This window comes from Balaenoptera physalus (genome assembly GCF_965194825.1).
Source record: "Balaenoptera physalus genome assembly, chromosome: 19".
Lineage (NCBI taxonomy): Eukaryota > Metazoa > Chordata > Mammalia > Artiodactyla > Balaenopteridae > Balaenoptera > Balaenoptera physalus.
The window spans coordinates 15,431,191-15,456,846 of record NC_138900.1 but is presented as its reverse complement, the minus strand read 5'-3'; the positions used below and the strand labels follow the sequence as shown (position 1 = coordinate 15,456,846).

Here is a 25,656-nt window from a genome sequence, read left to right as displayed (position 1 = left end):
TTAACCATGTTGTTTACTTTTGTCTAAATCAAAGAGTTAATAATGAAAAAAGAGAAATGAGTGTAATGAACATAGGAAAGCTTTTCCTATCACTCATTATTCTACATGAAATTTCAAAAGGGAAAAAAAAAAGTTTGCGTGGGTAGTCTACATTCAGACTCTATTTTCTATGCTGCACAAAGACTAATACCCTGTGGATACAATGTTGGGTGGTTGAAAGCACAGTCAAATAAGCAGGAAGAGATAAGAATATTTTTCCTAATAATTAGTTCCCAAAAAAGAAAATATACAGGGCACATTATTTGACCAGAATGGGGGAGACAGTAACAAGAGGATGGCCAGCAAATATCTGAATATTAATTTAGTGTCCCCTCTTGATTAACATGGGTTAAGGAACTAAAACCTTAATATACACATTATTTAAATGTGAATGAATATGAGAACACAATTGAAAAACCTGTGGGACTTCCCTGGTGGTCCAGTGGGTAAGACTCCGTGCTCCCAGTGCAGGGGCCCAGGGTTCAATTCCTGGTCAGGGAACTAGATCCCACATGCATGCTGCAACTAAGAGTCCACATGCCACAACTAAGAGTCTGCGTGCCGCAACTAAAGGTCCCGCATGCCACAACGAACATCCTGTGTGCCACAGCTAAGACCTGGCCCAGCCAAAATAAATAAATAAATATTAAAAAAAACAAACCTGTGAGTGGCAGCCAAAGTTGTATTGGAAGTTTTATACCCAGTATGCATGCATACATTAAAATACTAGACTTTTCCAGTAAGCGGCCTGAGATGACCTCTAAAAATGGTTTGCTATTCACTTGGCCCAGAAAACGCCACAAAATCATGCAAGTCAAGAGGTTCAAATCTTTGTGTTCACTTTAAGAACACTCATGAAACTGCCCAGGCCATTAAGGGTATGCATATCCGAAAAGCCACCAAGTATCTGAAGGATGTCACTTTAAAGAAGCAATGTGTGCTATTCCGTCGTTACAAAGGTGAAGGTGGTAGGTGTGCCCAGGCCCAACACTGGGGCTGGATGCGGGGTCAGTGGCCCAAAAAGAGTGCTGAATTTTTACTGTACATGCTCAAAAATGCAGAGAGTAATGCTGAACTTAAGGGCTTAGATGTAGATTCTCTGGTCATTGAGCACATCCAGGTGAACAAAGCCCCCCAAGATGCGGCGCAGGACTTACAGAGCTCATGGTCAGATCAACCCATACATGAGCTCTCCCTGCCACATTGAGGTGATCCTTACTGAAAAAGAGCAGATTGTTCCTAAACCAGAAGAGGAGGTTGCCCAAAAGAAAAAGATATGCCAGAAGAAACTGAAGAAACAAAAACTTATGGCCTGGGAATAAATGCCGCAAAAAATAAATGCAAATAAAAGTAAAAAAAAATAAAATACTAGAAAGATCATTAATAAATAAAATCAATATAGAACGCAGGGAGATAAAACAAGCAAAAATATATCTAAAACGGGTAGAGAAAGGCATTATTAGTTATAAAATGCAGAAATAAATGACAGAAACAAATAAACAATCTAAAACAGAAAATTTATTTGACTGAAAAAAAGTAGACAAACTAGTGATTCAGGTGGGGGAGTACAGGTGACGAATGAACAGCACTGTGAATGAGACATTGAAATGACTACATATTTAAATTTAAAAGGACACTATCTTTCTGGGTGATTAAAATTTTCTGGGATTAGTGGTGTTGTACAACTTTGTGAATATACTAAAAACCACTGAACAGTATACTTTAAAAGGGGGGTGAATATTACGGTATATGAATTTTATCTCAAAAAACTTAAGTTAGTACTATAGACATTTTTATAATATATCTGAAAATCTGGACAAAGTATCTGATTTTTATAAAGAAATGGGATTGACTTGATATCAGAATTGACTAGAGAAGAAGTGTAAAATCTTAATAGACTCCTTTCCAAAAGGAACATTTTAAAATTAAACCAAAAAAATAAATGTCATGGGAATTCCCTGGTGGTCCACTGGTTAGGACTCTGCTCTTCCACTGCTGGGGGCCAGGGTTCAATCTCTGGTTGGGGAACTAAGATCCCACAAGCCAAAAATAAAAATAAATTAAAAAAACAATGTCACACAGCTACAATAGAGACACCAAATTAGATATATTTATAGATGAAACTATGAAATGTTTTAGGAACACTTCCAGGACATAGACTGAGGTAGCAAGTTACCTGTTTTTATGAATCTGTCGTAATCCTAAAGATAAAACTTACTAGGAGAACACAAAAAGATAATATGCCCAAAATCAGTTATGAAAATATGCAATGTTAAAAATTAGCAAATCAAATCTAGTAATCTATTGAAAGGAGATAAATGTTTGTCACAATCTGAATTTTGGAACAAAACATTTCTAATAAATCCTTATTCAAACTTCTTACTTTCTGAAACTTGGAAATCAAATTGATTTAGTTAACGTAGTATTCCTTAGTATTTTAACTCAGGAACCAAATAAATTTGGATAGCAAGGCATTCTTGGAATACAACACAAGATAATTCACATGGAATTTCTAGAGTTTAAATAACTAAAGCACTGTAAATGAAAATATACTATCAAGCCTCAATATATTCTAGCTGCACCCTTCTTTTCTTATCAGTATTTGACAGAACGGGATATGTTTTACAAATAAACTTGAGTTATCCTACCTGCTGTAATATCATTCATTTATACCCTGCATTCATTCATTCATTTATTTATACCCTGTCTACTTGTCACTTGAAGAGTCTTTAAAACAGCTAATGAATCCAATCATTGCCATGCATTTGGTATGAGGATGTAGTGGGAGGTGGGAAGGAGGTTGTTAAAACAATCACAGAATTTCAACTCTCATGGCAATTTGAATATAGAGTATGAAAGGTGTTCATTCCCATGATAGCAAGAAAACCTGGACAAAATAAAAATCATACTTTCCTATGGGACTATCTAGGAGTGGTCGTAGGGAGTTACCTGGCGGTCCAGTGGTTAGTACTCCATGCTTCCACTGCAGGGGGCACAGGTCTGATCCCTGGTCAGGGAACTAAGATCCCACATGCCGTGTGACAAAAAAAAAAAAAGTGGTAGAAGCAGTGAACTGAATTCCTGATAAAAATAAGCCCTTGATGGGTAAACAGATTACTGCATGACTTTGCATTCTTGGATGCAGTGCATGGTATGGGTATGGATATGGATGGGTGAAGGTGTAGGCCTGACAGATGAAGAGACTTTGCAGAGTTAAAAAGACGTTAGTAGAGCCTAAAGATACTTAGGACTTTTTGAATTGATAAGAATCTGGAAAAAACCCAAATGCAAAAGATTTTAAACAATACTGTCAACCAACTTTACCTAATTGACATTTATTTAATGGTACTCTCAATCAGCACAATACACTTGCTTTTCAATGACATAGAAAACACTAAGATAGACTACATGTTGGGCTATAAAATAAGATTCAGGTACTGTCAAGGGAATAACATACAGATTATATTCTTTAACACCGAGCTAAATAGAGTTCAATGGTTTTAACTTTAGGTGTATGATTCACCTAGAATCACCTAGAATACTTGTGTATGGTATGAAGCATAGATTAAGGTTCATTTTTTTCCCTCACATAAATAGTCAGTTGTTCCAGTACTTCTTGTTAAAAAAGACTTTCATCTCTTTCATTGAGTTGCTTTGGTATTTTTATCAAAAATCAGTTGACCATATATGTACACCTTTATATTAGCAATGTACAATTGTAAAATGAAACAAAAATCAGTTATAATAGTATCAAAAAGTATAAAATACTTAGGAATAAGTTTGATAAAAGATATGAAAGATCTTTATATGGAAAACTACAAAACATTGCCAAGGAAAAAGACAAAATCTTTTTTTTGTGGCCATGCCACTCAGCTTGTGGGATCTTAGTTCCTGGCCAGATATTGAACCCAGCCCTGGCAGTGAAAGTGCTGAGTTCTAATCACTGGTCAGCCAGGGAATTCCCTCGATAAGATCTAAATAGATGGAGATACCATGGCTGTGGATTGGAAAACTCAATGTCTTTAATAAAATTTTCCCAAATTTATCTATAGATTCCAATGCCATCCTAGTCAAAATGCCAGCTTGCTTTTTATTTTAAATTGATAGAAGTTTTCTAAAATTTGTATAGGAATCCAAAGACGTAGAACAGCCAAAATCGGTATTGAAAAAGAGCAAATTGGAGGACTTGTATCTGATTTCAAGACTTGCTATAGAGCTATGATAAACCAATAAAGACTGTGGTGCTTGCAAAGGATAGACAAATAGGTCAGTGGAGTAGAATAAAAAGTTCAGAAATGGACCACAACAAACCCCAGAGTTCAACTTTTTCCTCCTAATCGTCATTAATGTTTGTGAGACACACACCTGGGAAATGTTTACTTAACTAAAATACATGAGTAAAAAGTAAAGTTTAGGAGATTATTGTAGGTAGTATTTGGGGTTAGGAGTTTTTCATGTCTGTAATATTAGATCCTGTAGAAAGTCTCTAGTTAGTCCTGCTCTGCAGAAAAATGCCTCTCACCAAAGATCTCATAAATCTTTCCTTCCTCTGTAACTTCTCCTCCAGTCATATCTTATGAGAGACTGAATTATGGTAATGTTTACAAGAATAAGTGATATACATTAAATTGCATCATTAAAAACGTTTGAGAAAACCAGTTATTTTTAGTCTAAGGAAGAAAAATCTCCAAGAATTGAAGACTTTAAAAAGACAGAAAATGTCTCTGGAATTTCAGTTCAGCACTGGCTTTGATTCTAGTCCTGTTTTAATATTTGAATAGGTACTGTCAGAAATAGAACTTTTATTTTTCCTTACATGTATACACTTTTAATATATCTTTTATTATATTCCTCTACAAAAATTACAAGAGTAATATATTTTAGCCACAACTAGTAAAAAATGAAAAAACATATAAATAATATCTGCACCCACCCCAATTCTTTCAGACCTATGTACAATTTCAACAAAGCTTATTTACCTTTTCACACCTTTCTCCTTGCTCCTATCAACATTACACACATATCTGATTTGTCTTTGTTCAAATTTTTTTTTAATTTTTTAAAAATTTATTTATTTTTGGCTGTGTTGGGTCTTCGTGGCTGCACGCAGGCTTTCTCTAGTTGTGGCATGCAGGGGCTACTCTTCGTTGCGGTGCACGGGCTTCTCATTGCGGTGGCTTCTCTTGTTGCGGAGCACGGGCTCTAGAGCACAGGCTCAGTAGTTGTGGCGCACGGGCTTAGTTGCTCCGTGGCATGTGGGATCTTCCTGGACCAGGGATGGAACCCATGTCCCCTGCATTGCAGGCAGGTTCTTATCCACTGCACCACCAGGGAAGCCCTCAGATTTTTTAATGGCATCAGGCTATGCACTATTTTCTCTAATTTGCTTTGCTCAAGCAAGTCTAACTTGTACATTCCCTCAGATCAATAAGTATAATCTTACTCTTTCTAAGATTACGTTGCACATTATATTCTTGATGTTGGTTATTTGTGCCTTTTCTTTTTCACTTGATTAGTCTTTGTGGTTTATTACTCTTTTGAAAGAACGATTTTTTGCTTTCTTGATACTCTCTATTGTGTGGACGTTTCCAATTTTATGTATTTTTCTATTTTTTGGTTTAATTTGCTGTAAAATTCTTATATCATTGATTTTCACCATTTCTTCTTTTCTAATATGTGTATTTACAACTACAAATTTCCCTATAAACTTTACCTCATCCCATTAAGTTTCTTAAGTTTTATTTTTATTATAATTTAAATAATTTTATAAATTCAACCATAAAATTTTCTTTGATCTGTGTTTTTAAAAAACTCTTTATCTTGAAACACTTATAGATTCACATTAAGTTGCAAATACACATATAGGGAGATCCCATGTACTCTTCACTCATTTTCCCTCAAAGGTAATGTTTTGCATAACTATAGTACAATAGCAAAACCATGAAATTGACATTGGTACAATCCGCAAAATTTAACCAGTTTTCACCAGTTTTATATGCACTCATTTCTATATGTGTAGTAATAGTTCTATATAATTTTATCAAGGGTGTAAGTTTCATGTAGCCACGATATACAAAACTGTTTAATCCCCACAAGGCTACCTTATGCTACCACTTCATAGCCACACCCACCCCTTCCCACATCCTTAAGCCCTGGTAACCATTAATCTGTTTGCCATTTCAATAATTTTCTAAATTTCAATAATGTTATATAAATGGAATCATATAGCATGTAATCTTTTTGTGATTGGCTTTTTATTCCCTCAGCATAATTGCCTTGAGAGCCATCCAAGTTGTTGCATGTACCAGTTTGTTCCTTTTTATTGCTGAGTGTTATTCCATGGCATGAATGTACTGCAATTTTTAAACTATTCTTCCATTTGAGGACATTTGGATTATCCCATTTGTTTGTCATTACTATTTTCCTCTTTCTTGAATTATCCTGGATAAAGAACAACTTTTTATTTTTCTACTTCCTATCTCTTTTAGCTTGTTAGTTATGAAATTTTGACTCTTTTTCAATGGTTACCATAGAAAACACAGCATGCATCCTTGGCTTAACGAAATCTATTATACATTAGTGCTTTTATGTCTCCTCACAGCATAGAACATTACTTTCTTTTTATTTACTCACACATGCTTTTTTGTGATATTGGTATATTCTTTAATTTTCTACAAATTGAAAACCCTATGAGATATCACTATTATTTTATACATTTCAATATTCACTTAGATTTACTGATGTATTTACCTTTTTCGTTGCTCATTTATTCCTGCATCTCTGTGCTTCTCTCTGGTCTCTCTCTCTCTCTCTTTTTTTTTTTTTTTTTTTTCACATTTTGGCCGTGCCACGCAGCATGTGGGATCTTAGTTCCCTGACCGGGGATCGAACTGGTGTCCCCTGACACAGAAGCGCAAGTGTTAACCACTGGACTGCCAGGGAAGTCCCCTTTCTCTGGTCTCATGTTCCTTCTGCTGAAGAACTCCTTTAGTATATTGTTTTATTGGATTTCTGCTAATGATGAATTCTTTGGAGGGGTTTTGGGGGTTTGGGGAGTCTTTTTATTTTGCCTCCATTTAAAATACTTTTTTGTCATGCAAAACTTTAAAAACACACAAAAGTAGAGAGACTAATATGTTTGCTGTGTAGCCATCACCCAGATTCAACTATTATCAACTCATTGCCAATCTTGTTTTATCTATTCCCTTACCCACTCAACCCCTTCCCCAATTATCTGAAGCAAATTTCAGACAGATTTAATTTTTCTTATAAATATTTCCATAAATATTTTTAAACATAAGCACTATTTTTTGAATGACATAATCATAATATCATTATCATACCTAAATATTAACAGTAATTCCTTTATATAATCACATGTCCAGTGAGGGTCCAAATTTTCCTGATTGGTTCCTTTTTTTTTTTTTTTTTTTTTTACCAGTTTGTTCAAATCAGGAAATCAGGATCCAGAGAAATTCCATACATTGCAACTGGTTGGTTTGTTTTCTAATCTTTTAAAAAAGATTTCCCCCTCCCTTTCTTTTTTCTTGCAACTCTTTATTCATGAAAACCAGGTAATTTGTTCAGGACTTTCCCAAAGTATGAAATTTGCTGACTCTATTCCCTTGGTTTCATCTCATGCTCCTCTGTCCCTGGTAATTCTTAAAAACTAAAGAGCTAAAGCCTTAATCAGATTTTGGTTTAATGTTTTTTTGTTGTTGTTGTTTTGTTTTGGCTGTGCTGCGTGGCTTGTGGGATCTTAGTTCCCCAACCAGGAATTGAACCCAGGCCCTTGGCAGTGAAAGCGTGGAGTCCTAACCACTGGACCACCAGGGAATTCCCTAGAATGCTAGAATGCATTATTGACCCCCAAATTCTTCACACTTCCCTGAATCCACCCATGTTTCCATTATCTCTTGCTGCATAATGCATCACCCCCAAATTTAGTGGTTTAAAGCAATCATCATTAATTATTATCTCATGGTTTTGTGGTTGACTAGAGCTTAGCTAGGCAGTCCTCTCTCAGGTCCTCTCATGCATTTGCAGTCAGATAGTGGCTCATATTTGCTTTCACTTTAAAGTATTTTATTTATTTATTTATTATTTATTTAGTTGCGTTGGATCTTCGTCGCTGCGAGGGCTTTCTCTAGTTGCAGTGAGCGGGGGCTATTCTTCGTTGCAGTGTGTGGGCTTCTCAATGCAGTGGTTTCTCTTGTTGTGGAGCACGGGCTCTAGGCGCGCACGGGCTTCAGTAGTTGTGGTGCACGGGCTTAGTTGCTCCGCGGCATGTGGGATCTTCCTGGACCGTACTTCGGCAGGCGGATTCTTAACCACTGCGCCACCAGGGAAGCCGTTGCTTTCACTTTAGATTTTTCTTGTTTTAATGCAACATGAATTGGTCATCTGTAGAGTCAGTTCATTCTTGATACTTTGTGATTCTCAATTTGTAGAACTATTTCTACTTTATCCTTCATTTTACCTTCCCAAGAATTTTCAATAACTGTTCACTTCTTGCCTTTACTTCTTTATACTTTTCTTCCCATTGAGTGATCACATTTTTCATCACCTAGATTTCAACATCTTTCTTTTCAAGTTTCAACTTTAGTCTTTCAATTCTTCCATGTTTCAGAACCACTTATTGATTGTGTTCATGAGCTGTACAATAATCTGTTTCATTATAACCTACAAATTGTTCTCTTTCATCCTCTGTTAACCAAATTTTCAGAAAAGGAGACCTGATTAAAATGAAGAGGTGTTTATTTGGGGTTTGTTAGGACTGCAGCCAAGGAGATACAGATTTAAGAAGCACCTAAACTGTGTTCCGCTGGGCTACAAAATGGAGGAAGCTTATAAAGGCAAAAAACCACAAGTTTACATAAATTGCTTTTCAAGAGTTAGGATTGGAGCTGCCACGAAAAGAGTGCTTGTTAAGCAAGGATTGGTTGGGGTTCAAAATGATTACACAGTTTCAAAGTTACATAGCCACACAAATATAAGGTTATAGGTAGCAGCTGCTAGCAGATATTGTTTTGAAAACTTGGCTGATGGTGTCCTTGAGTTTGATATAGTTCAAAAAATTCAAGCTCTTAGTGATGCAGGAATATGTCTGAAACCACGTCCACAGTGGCCACATGGCTCCATTTTTTCCCCACTTTATTTTTTATTTTTATACAATTTTTAAAGGTTACTTACCATTTACACTTATTACAAAACATTGGCTATACTCCGCATGTTGTACAATACATCCTTGAGCCTATCTTACACCCAATAGCTTATGCCTCCCACTCCCCCACTCCCCCACTCCCCCACTCCCCCACTCCCCCACTCCCCCACTCCTGTATTTGCCCCTCCCCTCCACTGCTAACCACTAGTTTGTTCTCTATATCTGTGAGTCTGCTTCTTTTTTGTTATATTCACTAGTTTGTTGTATTTTTTAGATTCCACATGTAAATGACATCATGCAGTATTTATCTTTCTCTGTCTGACTTATCTTACTTAGCATAATTCCCTCCAAGTCCACCCATGTTGCTGCAAATGGCAAAATTTTGCTCTTTTTTTATGGCTGAGTAAAATTCCATTGTATATATATACCACATCTTCTTTATCCATTCATCTGTTAATGGACACTTAGGTTGCTTCCATGTCTTGGCTATTGTACATAGTGCTACTGCTACTGACCAGGGTTCTTGGACTCTTTAATCAATAGAAATTGATAAGAGGCCAGATGAGAAATGCAGGCAAGGCTTTATTGGGACTTGTGCTACAGCACTAGGGAGCAAGAACAAGTAACAGATGTCCTTGCCCGATCCTCGAGGAGGGGCAGCTGGTCCCTTAAATGCGTGAGAGTAGGAGCTGATCAGTGGGTTGGGCCATATTCAGGGATCATTTGCTCCCAGCAAAACCTCAGGGTTTTGGCCTTTTTGTATCTTATTGTTCATAATTGCTCTGACTCTGCATGTGTGCAGTTATTTTTAGTCTCTTATAGTTTCCTTTGTATTTTGTTGCTGGAGGAGACATTTGTCCAGGTGCAAGCACTCCAGTATAGGGTCCGAGGTCCCAGGTGCCAGCCTGTCTCACTGCTATGAACATTGGGGTGCATGTATCTTTTCAAATTAGAGGTTTTTTTTTTTTTTCAGATATATACCCAGGAGTGGGATCACATGGTAACTCTATTTTTAGTTTAAGGAACCTCCGTACTCTTTTCCAAAGTGGCTGCACCAATTTACATTCCCACCAACAGTGTAGGAGGATTTCCTTTTCTCTGCACCCTCTCCAGCATTTATTACTTGTAGACTTTTTGGGGATGGCCATTCTGATCGCTGTGAGGTGATACCTCATTGTACTTTTGATTTGCATTTCTCTAATAATTAGCGATGCTGAGTACCTTTTCATATGCCTGTTGGGCATCTGTATGTTCTCCTGAATTCTGTGCTGGGTTTAACAATGAAAGCTCATGTTGAGTGCTACACATGGTATGGGAGGATTTCTGGGTAATTTTCTTAAAAGCAAGATTCCTGAGTTCATTTGCTTCCCTCTATTGCTATTCCTTCATTTTTCTTCTTTTCTCTCCTCTTCTCATTTGTAGTTGACTTGTTTCCCAAAGTTTGAGACTTTCTAGTATTCCAATCTTTACCATTTCCAGGCTCAGAATTAGAACCACTGTCACTCTCTGCTTGTAACAGGGCAAAACAAGAAGCAGTAGTGGGAACAGAACTAAATACCACTGAGGCTATTGTAAAGATTTTTCTTTTAAAATACTTGTGTGAAGAATAAGTCCTCATTCATGAATGAAAGCTAGATTTCACCCGTAGACTCCTAACTGATGCTCCAAAACATATTCGCACAAAGTACATAGAGAAAGATAGAGTGCTGGGTGAGATCTAACTCAAGCAGAGTAGTGGCTTCAAAAACTGGAGGGTCCCATGAACTGGCAGTGTCTCTAGGTCACAGCCACAGCTCAGGCACATGGGCCTGGGGTCTGGCACTGGTCTCTCATGTCGAATCCCCATCCACCTGCCCTGGGCACAGCAGAGTGGCCACATCACTTCAGGGGCTCCAGAGTGCGTGCCCACCTATATTGCCTTTTGTGACCTACCCTTGGAAGTCATATACTATCATTTCCAACCACAGGCTCAACTAGTTCAAGGAGAGGGACTATTGAATTTCTCTTCTTCTCAAAGTCATATTGAAAGAATATGTGAGATAGGGAGATCTTATTGTGACTATTTGGAAAAAAAACAATCAGTCACAACACTCTTGCCTTGAGTGCACTATATGCAAGATATAGTTTCCCTGCCCTTTATTTTGGATTTGGCCATGTGAGTTGCTTTGGACAATGTGCACATTCTGAGCCTAGGCCTTAAGAGGTTTTGTATATTTCCACTTTCCCTCTTCATTATTAGCCACTGCCATGAGAAATATGTGCCCTGGCTACCTTACTGTCCAGAGACAATGAGAGCTGCCCCAGTCAAATCACCTCAGCTTAACGCATGGAGGAAAAGCTAACCCCCAGCCAACCTGCAGATGTGTGAATGACTATAAATGCTTGTTGTTTTAAACCAACTTTCTCACATTTCTTTTTTTTAAAATTAATTTATTGTTTGGCTGCGCTGGGTCTTAGTTGCGGTACGTGGGATCTTCGTTGCCACATGCGGGATCTTTAGTTGTAGCACGTGGGATCTTTAGTTGCGGCATGAGGGATCTAGTTCCCTGACCAGGGATGGAACCCAGGCCCCCTGCATTGGGAGTGCAGAGTCTTAACCACTGGACCACCAGGGAAGTCCCACATCTCTTTTTCATGGTGAACTTAAGGAAGTTCTTTTTGGCTTTTATGATTGACCCCAGTTAGCCATAATACCCTAATTGTGCAGAATAATCTTTATCAATTATTATCACTTTGGACCCAACACTCAAGAGGCTAAAAAGAAAACAGCTTCATTTTTGTCTCTCATTGTCTCTTTAAACATGCTCAGTGGAGCTAGATCTTCTTTGAACCTCTTAAAATTTAATTAGAGATCATGATTTTTCTGAGCACTCCTACTTACTACAAATGGCTTCAGCTCAGTAATATAAATATGCAGTCTTCATGGCAGATTGAAAATTAAAACTTCTTCTTCTGCTTTGATCTGCTTGCAGTTTATGGCAAATAGTATTTTCCAAAAATGGCTGTGACTATATTTTTGTTTCCACGTGGTCTTCCAGAACCTTGCCACTTTCCCATCAGGAAGTGGAGTCCATGTTCCCTCCTTTTGAATCTGGATGGGCTTTTAAAACTGTAAGTGGAAATGATGTTATGTGATTCTGAGGCTAGACATAAAAGGTGGTACAACTTCCATCTGGATCTTTCTTGGGACTCTTGCCTTGAGAACCTTGAGCTGCAATGTAAGATGTCTTAGGCTACCATGCTATTAAGAAGCTTAAACTACCCTACACAGAAATACCACCTGGAGAAACCCTGAGATTACATGAAATAAGAGATGTCCAGCCAGCTCCCAGTTGCTCCTGGAACTTCACACTGTTCCATGTTCAGCTATCATGAAAAATCTGAGCCAGAGCTGTCCAGATAGGCTGTTTCTGAATTCCTGACCCAGAGAAACCATGAAAGATAATAAATAAATGGTTGCTGTTGTTTGAAACCATTAAACTTGAGAGACTGGATATACAAACACAATACCAGATCGTATACGACAACAGAACTCTGACCCACAAACTCTGCAGTAAACAGCTGGTTTCCAACCAGAAAACCAAACTACAACTTTGGCAGCAATCAGCCCAGAACAGTCAGAACTTGGTCAATACCAGCTTCCCTATTTTTTGCCTCTGCTTCCAACTCAGAACCAACCAGAGAAAGCCAAACCATCACCCCCAAACCAATCACATAAGTTGCACTGCTTGTAGTTGGCCCACCTCCAGCTTCTCTATGCCAATAACCTCCATTCAGAATATACCTGAAGCCTTCCCTTTTTTCACTATAAAGCTTTGCCACTCCCCTGCCTGCCTTTGAGTCTCTGCCAAACACAGGTGACCGTGGCCTGTAATACCAGTCATTTGAAACAACCTAACGATAAAGAGAAACATTAATTACATAAGTGGCATGTAGAATTTACAGAATATTGTGGAAAACCCCTTAATGTTCAATATACATATGATTTAAAAAGTAGGTTAAGAAAATACAAATATTAATGTGAAAGGATACTAGTTTAAATATAGCTATGTCTAAATACAGAAATTACTGTTTGTTTGTTTATTTATTTATTCATTCCTGGTTGTAGACGGTGGGAAGAGGCACCCGTGTGGTTTTGCGTTTGTATGTCCAGTCCTAGCAAGGTGGATGATCCCACGTGAGACTTCGAGTTCACCTGTGCCGGCCTCGCCACGCCCCCATCGCGCCTTGGGGAGGGGCTTGGAGAGCGCCCCAACCTGCGCAAGGTCTTCTGGGAGATGTGGTCCCGTCGCCTGGCCGCCTCTTCTGCTTGCGCACGGGCACCACCGGCTGGGCCTTCTGGGTCTCCGGCGCGGGTAGGTCGCGCTGGTTCCGTGGAACAGCGGCTGGTGAAGGCCCCGTGGCGACCTCCATGCCCAAGACCTCCGGGCCTAAAGAGGTGAGTCCCCTCGCTGGCTGAGGACAGCAGGAATAGCCAGGGGTCCCCGGGTCCTGCGAAGGGGGAACGTGAAAACCGAAAGTCCGGTAGTCTCGGGGTCCGAGGGGCGACGCAGGGGCTTCTTGGTTTTATTGACGTGGGGGTAGATGGCTGCGACTACCATTTACCCCCATCTACTACCAACAAGGGGATGGCGTGTGCCCTTGTTGGTGGGCCTCCCGGCATCCTTGGGTTGGGGGTTGGAGGCAGGGGTCCTTGGATTTAGGGGACAGCCCATGACGGGCATTTTGGTTTGGGAGGCTCCGCTGGTGCATTGCAACCCCAGGTTGGTGGGGACAGGACAGTGAGGCAGGGTCCAGGGATTTGGGGGTGTCGACTGAAAAAAAAAAAGCACAGCCTAAAAGTTGAGAATTATGTTTTATTTGGTGAACTTTCTAAGGACTTAAGACCAGGACGCAGCCTCTTAGATAGCTCTAAGGCAGGGGTCCCCAACCCCCGGGCCACCACCGGGTACCGGTCCACAGCCTGTTAGGAACCAGGCCGCACAGCAGGAGGTGAGCAGCCGGAGAGGGAGAGAAGCTTTCTATGCCACTCCCCATCGTTCCCCATCACTCGCATTACCGCCCGAACCATGTCCGTCCCCCAGCCCCACCACCGTGGAAAAATTGTCTTCCACGAAAGTGGTCCCTGGTGCCAAAAAGGTTGGGGACCGCTGCTCTAAGGGACTGCTCTGAAGAGGTAAGGGGGAAGCCAGGATATATAGGAGGTTTGCAACAAAAACGGGGCAGTCGGAGCATCAAAAGATTACTGTTAATTAGGAAAAAACCAGACATCTCAAGTTAATGAATTTAGCGCTTTTCTGTGTATGGGAAGATGCGAGAGTCTGGGCTCATTGAAGTCATTCTTTTGATATGTACCTTAGCTATCTAGGGCCAGTATCCTGCTTTTCTCCATCCTGAATCCCCTCAGGGTTCACAGTTGGGGGTGGCTGCAGTGGGTACTGGCTTGCTGGCCACAACATCCTTTGTTTACTGATATGGCAGGCGGCATTCTTAGTCCACTGGGGGAGCATATTGGGGCTGTATGTTCTGAGGTGTTTGTCTGGGCAGCTAGATCTGTGCTTGGGTTTGGGAGATGTGGGGAGGAATTAGGAGGTGGGTGCCCCTGGGTTTGGGATATAGTGAGGGTCATGAGTCTTGGTCTCTATGGTGACAAGATGTTCTGACATCCCTTAGTTTGGAGGTGACTTGGACTTTGAGGAGGGGGGCCAGAGTCTTGGATCCCCCCTTTTGTTGTAGATGCTCCTGTGAGGCCACCTTCACCTCTGACTCAGAGGGCTTTTTCTATAAGTGAGCCAAGGGGTGTGTTATCAGAGGGATGGACAGATTGTGCTAGCCACCGGGGTGGGCTGTTCCCCCAGCCAGGCCCTCTGTGAATTGCCAAAGGCCTGCTGCCACTCTGCATCTGAGAAACCCCAGAGCTTAAAGTGGTCAGCAGCTTCTCTAAGCTCCCAGGTGCTGTGGAGTTAAATGACCTTCCCCTGGGTACTTGCCTCTGGGGTAGCAAAACCAGGAATATCACACCTATAATCACCTCCACAGTTATCTGCAAAAGAGAATTCTCCACACTGTTGGCCAGTGAGGGCTGTAGGGGAGTTGTATTTCCTTTGTTGTCTCTTTGGAAGTTATAGTTCCAGGTTTTAAAGGTGGAGGTGTCCCAGTTGTGAATTTGGTATCACAGGTGACTCGTAAGTCACAGGCCTGGCTGTATCTCTGCAAAGCCTCTCTGAGTGCAGAGGTTGCGGGATGAACATGCTCTACATTCTCGTTGGTCTTTTAGGTCAAGGTTGGCTCATGGCTCTTTTATTTTCCTTTAGGTAAGGGTGGATCTGCAGAGACTGAGTATGAGGATTTCTGGCCTGTGACTCAGGCCTCATTGCTCCTGGCTCCCCATTCTGCCCTCTTTGGAATCTGCTGGCCCTGAGAGATCTGTGAAAAGAGGAGAAAATGGCCCCAGGGTTCCTGGCAGCAAGACCCTCAGTGAGTGATTTTTAACCTCTTTCATGCAGTAATCCCTGTCCCCAGTTAGATGACATGTTTGTTCACTGCCTCGAAGTGCCCACCAGGGCTCTAAGACAAACATGAAACGTGGCACAGCTTTGGGAAACTCCAGAGGAAAGCCCACTCTCTCACCTCAATTTACCTCCCCCCTTGACCCCATCGGTATCAGAGCTCTTGGCACACCTTAACCTTTGCCCCTACTTTCCATTAATTTAGTCCACAAATGGTTCAGCCTCTCTTCCACATGCCCTGGTATGTACTGTGTACATTGGGAAGTATTGTCTTTTTTTGAGGGCTTGTAGGCCTTGTTGAGGTGGTTTGTTTGTTTGTTTTCCTTACTGAAATGGATTTTAAAATTTAAGTGGTATTAAATTAACAAGAATTGCAAGAATAGTACAAATTACACCTGTATACCCTTCATTCACATTCATCAATTGTCAACTTTTTGCCAGTTACTTTATCATTCCATCTCTATATGTATATTTGTCATTTTCTGAATCATTTGAGAGTAAGTTGCAGACATCATCTTTTACCCCAAATTACTTCAGAATGCTTCTCCTAAAAACAAAAGACAGTTCCTTAAATAGCCATAGTATAATCAGGGAATTTAATATTGATACAGTACTATTATCTAATCTCCAATTTATAATAATAAAAATTTGCCAGTTGCCCTAATAAGTGTCTTTATGCCCCACACCCCCTGCCCTTACCTGTCTTTAGTCTTCTTTAATCTGGAATACTTTCTTAACATTTCTGTCTTTATTGATCTTGACATTTTTGAAAAGTACAGGCTTGTTATTTTAAATGTTCCTCAAATTGGATTTGTCTTTTGGTTCTTCATGATTAGATTAAGATTACACACTTCTGGCAGGAGTAACACAGAAGTGATGTGTCCTCAATTTGTCATATCAGTTGACACAGAATATTGATTTGTTTCATTATGATACTAACTTTGATCACTTAATGTTAAGTCTGCCAGGTTTCTCCACTGTAACTTTTCTATTTGAGGATTGGAGAGGAAGGGAACAGATCTCTTAAGCTGGATGTCACTATCATGTGGAAGGCATATCAAAATGGGGACAGAGAGGGAATAGAATCTTATATAGAAGATCGCCACAGTGGTCCAGATAAAAGCTGATTGTGTTCTGGACCAGGGTGATCACAGTGAAGATGGAATGAAACAAAAATATTCAAGAGTTAATGGTGGGGTGGCAGTGGGGGAGAACTTCCCTGGTGGTTCAGTGGTTAAGACTCCATGCTCCCAATGCAGGGGGCCTGGGTTCGATCCCTGCTCAGGGAACTGGATCCCACATGCCACAACTAAGAGTTCACATGCCACAGCTAAAGATACCACATGCTGCAACTAAGACCCTCTGTAGCCTAAATAAATAAATATTAAAAAAAAAAAGAGTATGGGGGGAATAAAATCAATGAGATTAGGTATTTAATTGAGGGAGGTGTCAACTATAGATTTCTGAGTTTTGCAACTACATGCATGGTGGTGTGATTTTCTGAGATAGGAAATAGAGGGGTTACCAGATATTGGCAGTTATGTGTGGAAATGGGGAATCAGGAAGTGTGCCAGAATCCCAGAAACAAACAGATAACACACTTATAAGGAATGATCAAAGAAACTTTCATGAAGGGAGTATTTGTAAGTTTTTCAGAGACCATTGTGGGATGGTTTCAGCATCCCTGGATTAGCAACATAATGGAGCCCTTACCACCACAGGCTGAAATGGTTAAGAAAGAGAGCAGTTCCTGGAACCTGGTTTCTTCTTTGACCCTTTGGTTATTTGGGAGTATGTTGTTTAATTTACACATATTTGTGATTTTCCTAAATTTTTTCCTGTTATTGATTTCTAATTTCATTCCGTTGTATTCAAAGAACATAAACTTTATATTATTTCTGTAATTTTAAATTTATTAAGATTTGTTTTATGACCTAGCATATGTTCTATCCTGGAGAATGTTCCATGTGCTTGAAAGTTCCAATATTACTGAAGAATATATGTATTCTGTTGTTGTTAGCTGGAGTGTTCTATACATGTCTGTTAGGTCTAGTTGGTTTATAGTTTTTTTTCAAGTCTTCTATGTCCTTGTTGATCTTCTATTTAGTTGTTCTATCTATTATTGAAGTTGGAGTATCAAAGTCTCCAACTGTTATTGTTGAATTATCTATTTCTCTCTTCATTTCTGTCAGTTTTTGTTTCATGTATTGTAGTGCTCTGTTACTAGATGCACTACATTTTTATAAACATTATATCTTCCTGATGGATTGACTCTTTTATCATTATAAAATGTCCCTCTTTATCTCTAGTAACATTTTTTGTTTAAAGTATGTTTTGTCAGATATTTGTATAGCCACTCTAGCTTGCTGTGATTTGTGTTTGCATGCTATGTATATTTTTTTTCACCTTTTAACTTATAATCAGTTTGTATCTTTGAATCTAAAGGGTGTCTTCTGTAGATAGCAACTAGTTGAATCATGTTTTTTTTTTTTAATCTAGTCTGATAATCTCTGCCTTTAGATTGGATTTATAGGAAGCCATTGATTTATCATTTCGTTTCTAAACAAAGAAGTACTTTCTACCAACTTGCAGAAAGTATATACTAATAAGTAATTGTTTTCCTTTAAAAATTACCCATTGAAAAACTCTTTGCACATTCTATAAAACTGGCCTGTATTCTTCAAAATGTTAGTGTTATAAAAGACAAAGAAAAGCAGAGGAACTGTCTAGATTAAAGGGCACTAAAGATACATGACAGTAAATTGCAGAACTTGCAATTTACTGAACTGAGTCTTCTCTCAGGTTAGAATATTTTATAAAGGACATCATTAGGATAACTAGAAATGGAATATTTTTGATTGATGGAATGCTTTTTTATGTAATCTGTGACATTTCCTGAATTTGATATTTGCACTGTGGTTATGTAAGAGAATAGCCTTATTCTTAGGAAATATACACTGAAAGATTATGGGGCAAAAGGGCATGATGTACATCTCCTACTCTTAAATGGTTCAGAAAAAAATTATGTGTGTGTATTTGTGCAGAGAGAGAGTGAGAATGGTAAAGCAAATGTGGCAAAATGTTTTAACAAAAAGGTGATTCTGGGTGAAGGGTATATGGGAGTTTTTTATGTTATTCTTGTGACTTTACTATAAGTTGAAATTACTTTCAAATGAGGTTTTTAAAAAGCTGTTTGAAAATGATGGTGCATTTCGTTGATAGAATACTATGCAACCATAATGAAGGAGGAAGAAGCCTTTTAAGTACTAGTATGGAATGTCCTTCTGAATCTATTTAGGAAATCTTGATTGTGGTGGTAGTTACACAATATAGATGTTTGTCAAAACTCATCAAACTGTACCCTGAAAATGGGAGCATTTTACTGTGTATAAAGTATACCTCAAAGTTAATTTTAAAATACAACTCTATAGTTAGGGGAAAAAATTGCAAACCAGTGTGCATAGTATGCTATTGTTTGTATGAAGAAGAGAAAAAAAGGATATGTGACTTTTTCTTGAACATATGCATATTTAAGGATGGATGCATAAAAAGTGTTTAACTTTTAACAGAAATATTTAAACTTAAATGCATATTACTAAGCTGAAAGAAGCCAGTTAGAAAAGGCTACATGTTGTATGATTCCAACCATATGACATTCTGGAAATGGCAAAACTATGGAGACAGTAAAAACGTCAGTGGTTGCCAGGGGTGGCTGGGAGAGGGAGAGATGAATAGGCAGAGGATTTTTAGAGCAGGGAAAATACTCTGTATAAAAGTATAATAGTGAATACCTGTCATTATAAATGTGTCCAGATCCATTGACTGTACAGGAGTGAACCCTAATTTAAACTAAGGACTTTGGGTGATTATAATGTGTCAGTGTAGGTTCATCAGTTGTACCAAATGTACCATTCTGGTGGGGGGGGGGTGTTGATAATGTGGGAGGTTGTGCAATCTGGGGAAGGTTGTGGGGCAGGGGTTTTATGGGAAATCTCTGTACCTTCCCCTCAATTTTGTTGTGAACCTAAAACTGCTCCAGAAAATAGTCTTTTTTTTTTTTTTTTTTTTTTAAGTTTAACAGAGGTTGTGTCCAGGGAGGAGAGATGGGGAGAGGGAGACTTTTGTCACTATATGTATTTTTACACATATAAACATATGCACATTGTAATACTTTTTCAAAAATAAAAATAAAAATTCTTGGAAAAGAAAAGCTATTTGAACAGAAAGGAGTTTAGGAAAGTGATCGTTTTAGACAACAAATTTACAAAAATAAAGAGTGTTTTTATAATAACCGTAACTGATTAGGAAATTAAATGAAGGGGGACAGATTCACAAAAGCAACAAGAATATCAAACACATTGCTTTGAATCTAAGAAAGAACATGCAGGATCTTTAAGAAGAAGGTAACAAACTCTCTAAGGGACAAGAACATTACCCATTGTTCTTAGATTTTAATAAGTGATTTAAAGTTCCACATGTATTTGGAGCAACATGAAATGGTTTTAAATTAAGAATCTTATAGAAAAATAGATGTTCCAGAACTTGCGGGAAAATACATGTATATAACACATGCACGAACTTTTATCAGTGTCAAGAATATGCTGTTTGTAAAATACATGAACATTTAGTAAGCTCTAAATTTACCACTCTCTGTGTGTTGTAGATTTTAGATCTAGATATCTTTTTTTACTGAGTTAGAAGTGCAAAGGAAATGTGCAAAATTTATGACACCCTTTAAGGTAGCAGTAGAAATACAATCTAGTGTATAAATCAAGAAGTGGTGGACTGTTCAGGGACCTTTGGCATTTTTCAGAGTTTTTAATTTTTAAAGGCTTTTATTGTAAATGTTAACGAGCACAAGGTAATCAGAGAATTTTTGGAAGCTCTAGAAAAGACAGAAAAAGAAACTCATAATTCCACCAGTTTTCAATAAAAAAATAGAAAGTAGAAAGTGAAATGTCCCCCATTTATCCAAAGGTAACCATTGTAAACAACTTGTTCTCTCTTTCCAGAAATTTTTTTTGCATTTGCTCCTAAACCCACACAGTACTGTGCATATGGTTTCTAAAATGAAAATATTAATAATCTGCAGTTTGCATTTTTTTCTCCAAACATTGTAACATGGACCTCTTTCTAAGGTAATCTATAATGTTATCTTCTCTTTAAAGAAGTTTTAAAAACTGGGTGTTATTGCATGACTTTGCTAATTAGAGTTTTTTAGAATCACCATAACTTATTAAATTTTTGCAAAAACTTTTAAAAGTGAGATGTAAATTACATGCAATAAATTGCACAAATCTTAAGTACATCTTGGTGAATTTTTACATATATATACACAGCAATGAAATCACCAACCAAGTAAATATACAGAATATTTCTGTCACCTTATAAAGTTCCCTTTGTTCTCCCTCCCAGTCAGTTTCCCCCATAGGCAACCACTATTTCTGATTAGTTTTGCCTGTTCTATAACTGCATAAATACAGTTTGTACTCCCTTCACTCAGCATAATATCTCTGAAATTCATCCAGCTGTCACCTTAACATTTTGTTATGTCACTTCTTATTCTGTAGTTTATATTTGTTTAAAAACAAAATAGCATAATATTTTGCTTGTTAAACATATTGCTTGTTGTAAATAGAAAAGTACAATTGGATATAGAGTTGAATGTGGAATTATCCTGTGTCCAATTTCCCATCCAATGCATTGAGAATCATTTACATCTATGTAAAATACTCATACTTTAAAAAAAAAAATTTACAAAAGTAAATCTTAACGCAATTTGGCTGCTTTCTCTGTAAAGTTACTCTAAAGTTGCCTTTCTTTGTCAGTATATACAGAACTGCCTCATTCTTTAGCAGATATTCAGTATTGTGTGGTCCAGTGTGGATGTACTTTCAGATAAGTGAAAGTTTTTCAATATTACAAATGTAACTACAATAAATATCTCTGCACTCATATCTTCATGCTCTTGTGCAAGTCTGACATGTAGAATGGAAAGTGTGGGACCAAAGGTGTTCTGTACATTAAAAAACATTTTTTTTAGTGAACTGAATTTTTTGTATTGAGGATTAATTGACACATGATAAACTGCACATAAAATGTTCAATTTTATATTCATATATATATTCATGAATATATATGAATATATTCAATTTTGACATTTTTATACACTCATGAAACCATCATCTCAATCAAGATAATCAAAGCATCTTATCACCCCCAAAAGTTTCCTTGTTCACTTTTGTAACCCTTGCTTCCTGACCCTCCCTGCCCCCTCAATTTGAAGGATACAATCAAATTGCTCCCCCCCAGAAGACTGTACCTATTTATGTTCTAACAGCATATGAGACTGATCATTTTCCTACAGCCTCACTCGTGATAAGGCTTTCAGATTTTAAAACATTTACTGACCTGATAGCTAAAAAGAGAAATTCAAGTATTTCACCAGTTCACCTTTTGAGAATTGTGGATTTGTATCCCAAAAGTGGCAGATTTCCAGGAAATCTTCACAAAGGAGGCAGAATTTGCCGCCCTGCGACTTGATCAACCTGTGAAGCTACAGTCCTGAGAAAGCCAGAGCTGGGTACTCCTAGGAAGTAGGGTCATGCCTTGTACGCAGTGGATGCTTAGTAAACATTTATCACCTTAACTGAGCTTTAGTTTATTAACTGTGTTCTCACTTAAATAGAGAAGTCCAGGACCCAGCCTGAAGTCTGGGCTGCTGGGACATCTCCTCTCCTGCCTACAGGAACAAAACAGCTACCTGAGCATGAAGGCTGCAGGAGGTCCCCCACATACAGGAGTTCCATCTTTGGTGGAGACAACACCTCCTGAAACTCCCTCTGGATGTTCCAGGTGGAGTTTGGAGAGGCTGAAGAGAGATTCCCTCAGCAGAGCCACTGGGGCTGAGGGGATTCCCCTCCTAACAGGGAGGGCAAGATGTGGGACAATGTAGAAGCTGGAGTGACCTCAAAGAGTAAGGAGAAAGGTGAGAGTTAAATCATTACCAAGGCACACAGTAGGTATTCAGTAGGTTTTTGCAAGGAGGGAGGGAGAAAGTGTTTGGGTCGAAGGGCCATCTGTAAAAGTAGAAAGAGAGGAAAAGGCTTTCTAGGGGAGGGCCTAGAAAAGTCAGGTAATGGTAAACAAGGACCAGTGTTACCAGCTGAATACAATGTGCCCTTTCTCCCTTCTTGGTAACTAAGACACTGGTCTGCTTCAGTGAGCCAGGTTCATTTTTCACTGCTTCTTTCTTCTTACCCAGCACTGCCTTCTGAGGTTTCTGCCCTTCTTCAGGAAGAGGAGGAAATGCCCAAATTACAGGTAAATTAGAGTCCACTTTCTCTCCCTGAAAATATCACCCACATACCTCATTTTGGGGATTGGGGAAGGAGAGCAATATAACACGTATATTGTGCTGGCCCTGGGCTAGACATATGTTGCTCCAGTTTCTCAAAAAAGTCTGAACATTGCTGGTAGGAGTGACAAAATGGTGTAATATACTTTGGAAAACAGTTTTAGAGTTTCTTATATAATTAAGCACACACTTACCATTGACCCAGAAATCCCACTGTATTTACCCAGAAGAAATGAAAATAGATGTCCACACAAAAATCTGTATGCGACTATTAGCAGCTTTGTTTATAGTAGCCCTGAACTAAAAACAACCCAAATGTCCATCAACTGATAAATGGATAAATAAAATGTGTTAATCCATATAATTAAGAACTACTCATTAAAAAAAAAAAAAAGAAAAGAAACAAACTGCTGATACATATAACAGCATGAATGAATCTCAAAAGCATTATGCTGAGAAAAATAAGCCAGACACAAAAGAGTACATACTATGTGACTCTGAGACAGGCTGGGCCCTCGACCTTTTGCTGCAGTGCTTGCACCTGGACAAACATCTCCTTGAGCAACAAAATACAAAGAACTATAAGGGACTAAAAATAACTGCATTCATGTGCAGTTGGGGCAAATTCTGGACAAAAGATGCAAAAAGACCAAAAAAATTCAGCTGCCACTTCTGAAGAGCTGGGAGCAAAAGCAGGGTACTGCACATGCCCCCTGCGCTCAGCACCACCAAAGGGTTGGGCAAAACACCTAAGCCACCCCTCTGGCCCGACCCCTGGACACACCCCTACCCTCACCCCATATAAGGAACCAGCTCACCTTCCCCCCTCTGGGAGCAAGGGAAACTGTTGTTTGTTTTTGCTCCCCCTTGCTGCAGCAGGGGCCCCAATAAAGCCCAGCCTGAATTTCTTATCTAGCCTCTAGTCAATTTCTATTGATTGGGGAAGAACCCCAGTTGGTATCAATTCCATTTATATGAAGTTCTAGAACAGGTTAAATTAATCTATAGCTGTTCTGTGCCTTCTCCTCTCTCTTCATGCTCTGAACAAACCCTTCCCTAGTAGAGAACCCCCTCTTCCCCACAGTGGTAGCCACTATTCTGACTTCTAGTACTGTAGATTAGTTTAGTCTGATTTTGAACTTTTTAAATAGAATCAGGAGTACATACAGTACTCTTTTGTGCCTGGTTTTTTTTTTCAATATTATGTTGTGAGATTGATGTATATTGTTTCATGTATATGTAGTTTGTTCACTTTCATTTCAGTACAGCAGTAGTTTCTAAAACTTTTTGTTTCAGGACCCCTTTACACTTTAAAAAATGGCTTTTATTATGTGGGTTATCAATATTACCAGATTGGCGGTTCAAGCTAACAAAAATTTAAAATATTTATTAATCCATTCAAAAATTAATCCATTATAGTTAATGTCACATTTTATGAAAAGTACTTAATTTTCCAAAACAAAAAAATAAAAAAGGGCTTCCCTGGTGGCGCAGTGGTTGAGAATCCACCTGCCAATGCAGGGGACACGGGTTCGAGCCCTGGTCTGGGAAGATTCCACATGCCGCGGAGCAACTAGGCCCGTGAGCCACAATTACTGAGCCTGCGCATCTGGAGCCTGTGCTCCGCAACAAGAGAGGCCACGATAGTGAGAGGCCTGCTCACCGCGATGAAGAGTGGCCCCCGCTTGCCACAACTAGAGAAAGCCCTCGCACAGAAATGACGACCCAACACAGCCATAAATAAATAAATAAATATTAAAAAAAAATTTTAAAAAAAGAAGAATGGAAATGTTTTATATTTTTGCTAATCTCTTTAATGTCTGGCCTAATAGAAAACAGCTGGAATCTCATATCTGCTTCAACATTTTCTCAGTTGCAAGATCACACGACATGTAGCCTCCATATTGTTGTAAGAGAATGAGAGTGTATAAGCCTTGAGAATTATTATGAAAATAATATTGACTTTACAGACCCCCCTGACAGGGTCTTGGGCAACCTCATGGGTCCCTGAACCACAGTTTGGGAATTGGTACTGAATAGTAGTCCTTCATGTAACTCTACCAGAGTTCATATATCCTTTCTATTGTGGATGTGTGAGTGGGGATTTGGGGCCCATAATAAACATTGTTAATATATAATTATCAGAGGGAGGTTTCCTATATAGCATTTCTTATTAACCAAAGAGTCCTTATTGTTGATCTATGTCTTGTTCCTTCCCACACAACTGTCCACTCACTTTTCTTGCCAACTGGAATTCCCCACCTCCCTTCCCTCTACTCACGTTTTAACCATCCCACAAGGCTGGTACCTGGCTTTCTCCATGGTACCTGCCCTCATGGCCCCAATCCACCTTGGACTCCTTCTCTGGACCCTTCCCCAAGTAAATCTCAAGCTTATTCTGATTCATAGAATGTTGTGTGGATGACACCTCTGGAATTGTGTAGCTTTTGGTGCACTGTGGTTGAAGTTTGAGTCTTCTCACCCAAAGAGACTTTAAGGGCTGAAGCATTAAAAAAAATGTGCCTCATGTATCTTTTCAATCTTCTACATGATATAACACAATCAAGTGCATGGATGTGTGCCTAAGT

The 25,656-nt window shown here is 38.9% G+C and overlaps 1 protein-coding gene and 1 pseudogene across 9 annotated transcripts in view; both read left to right on the top strand.

Moving 5' to 3' along the window:
* Positions 1 to 14: 14 nt before the first annotated feature.
* On the top strand, positions 15 to 2,078 carry LOC309649404 (large ribosomal subunit protein uL22 pseudogene; annotated as a pseudogene). Its single transcript has one exon. The product of its transcript is annotated as a large ribosomal subunit protein uL22 pseudogene (transcript).
* A 13-nt stretch (positions 2,079 to 2,091) lies between these two features.
* LOC309649390 (uncharacterized protein) overlaps positions 2,092 to 25,656 on the top strand; it is a 35,022-nt gene continuing 11,457 nt past the window's right edge. Inside the window, exons 1-5 of one of the 8 annotated variants that reach the window (XM_082439393.1) lie at positions 2,092 to 13,640; positions 15,517 to 15,679; positions 20,724 to 20,849; positions 22,567 to 22,699; positions 22,976 to 23,034. In XM_082439393.1, coding sequence (XP_082295519.1) covers positions 22,651 to 22,699; positions 22,976 to 23,034 — 108 coding nt within the window. In that variant the 5' untranslated portion in view covers positions 2,092 to 13,640; positions 15,517 to 15,679; positions 20,724 to 20,849; positions 22,567 to 22,650. The other 7 variants (XM_082439391.1, XM_082439390.1, XM_082439394.1 and 4 more) reach the window with 7 other exon arrangements.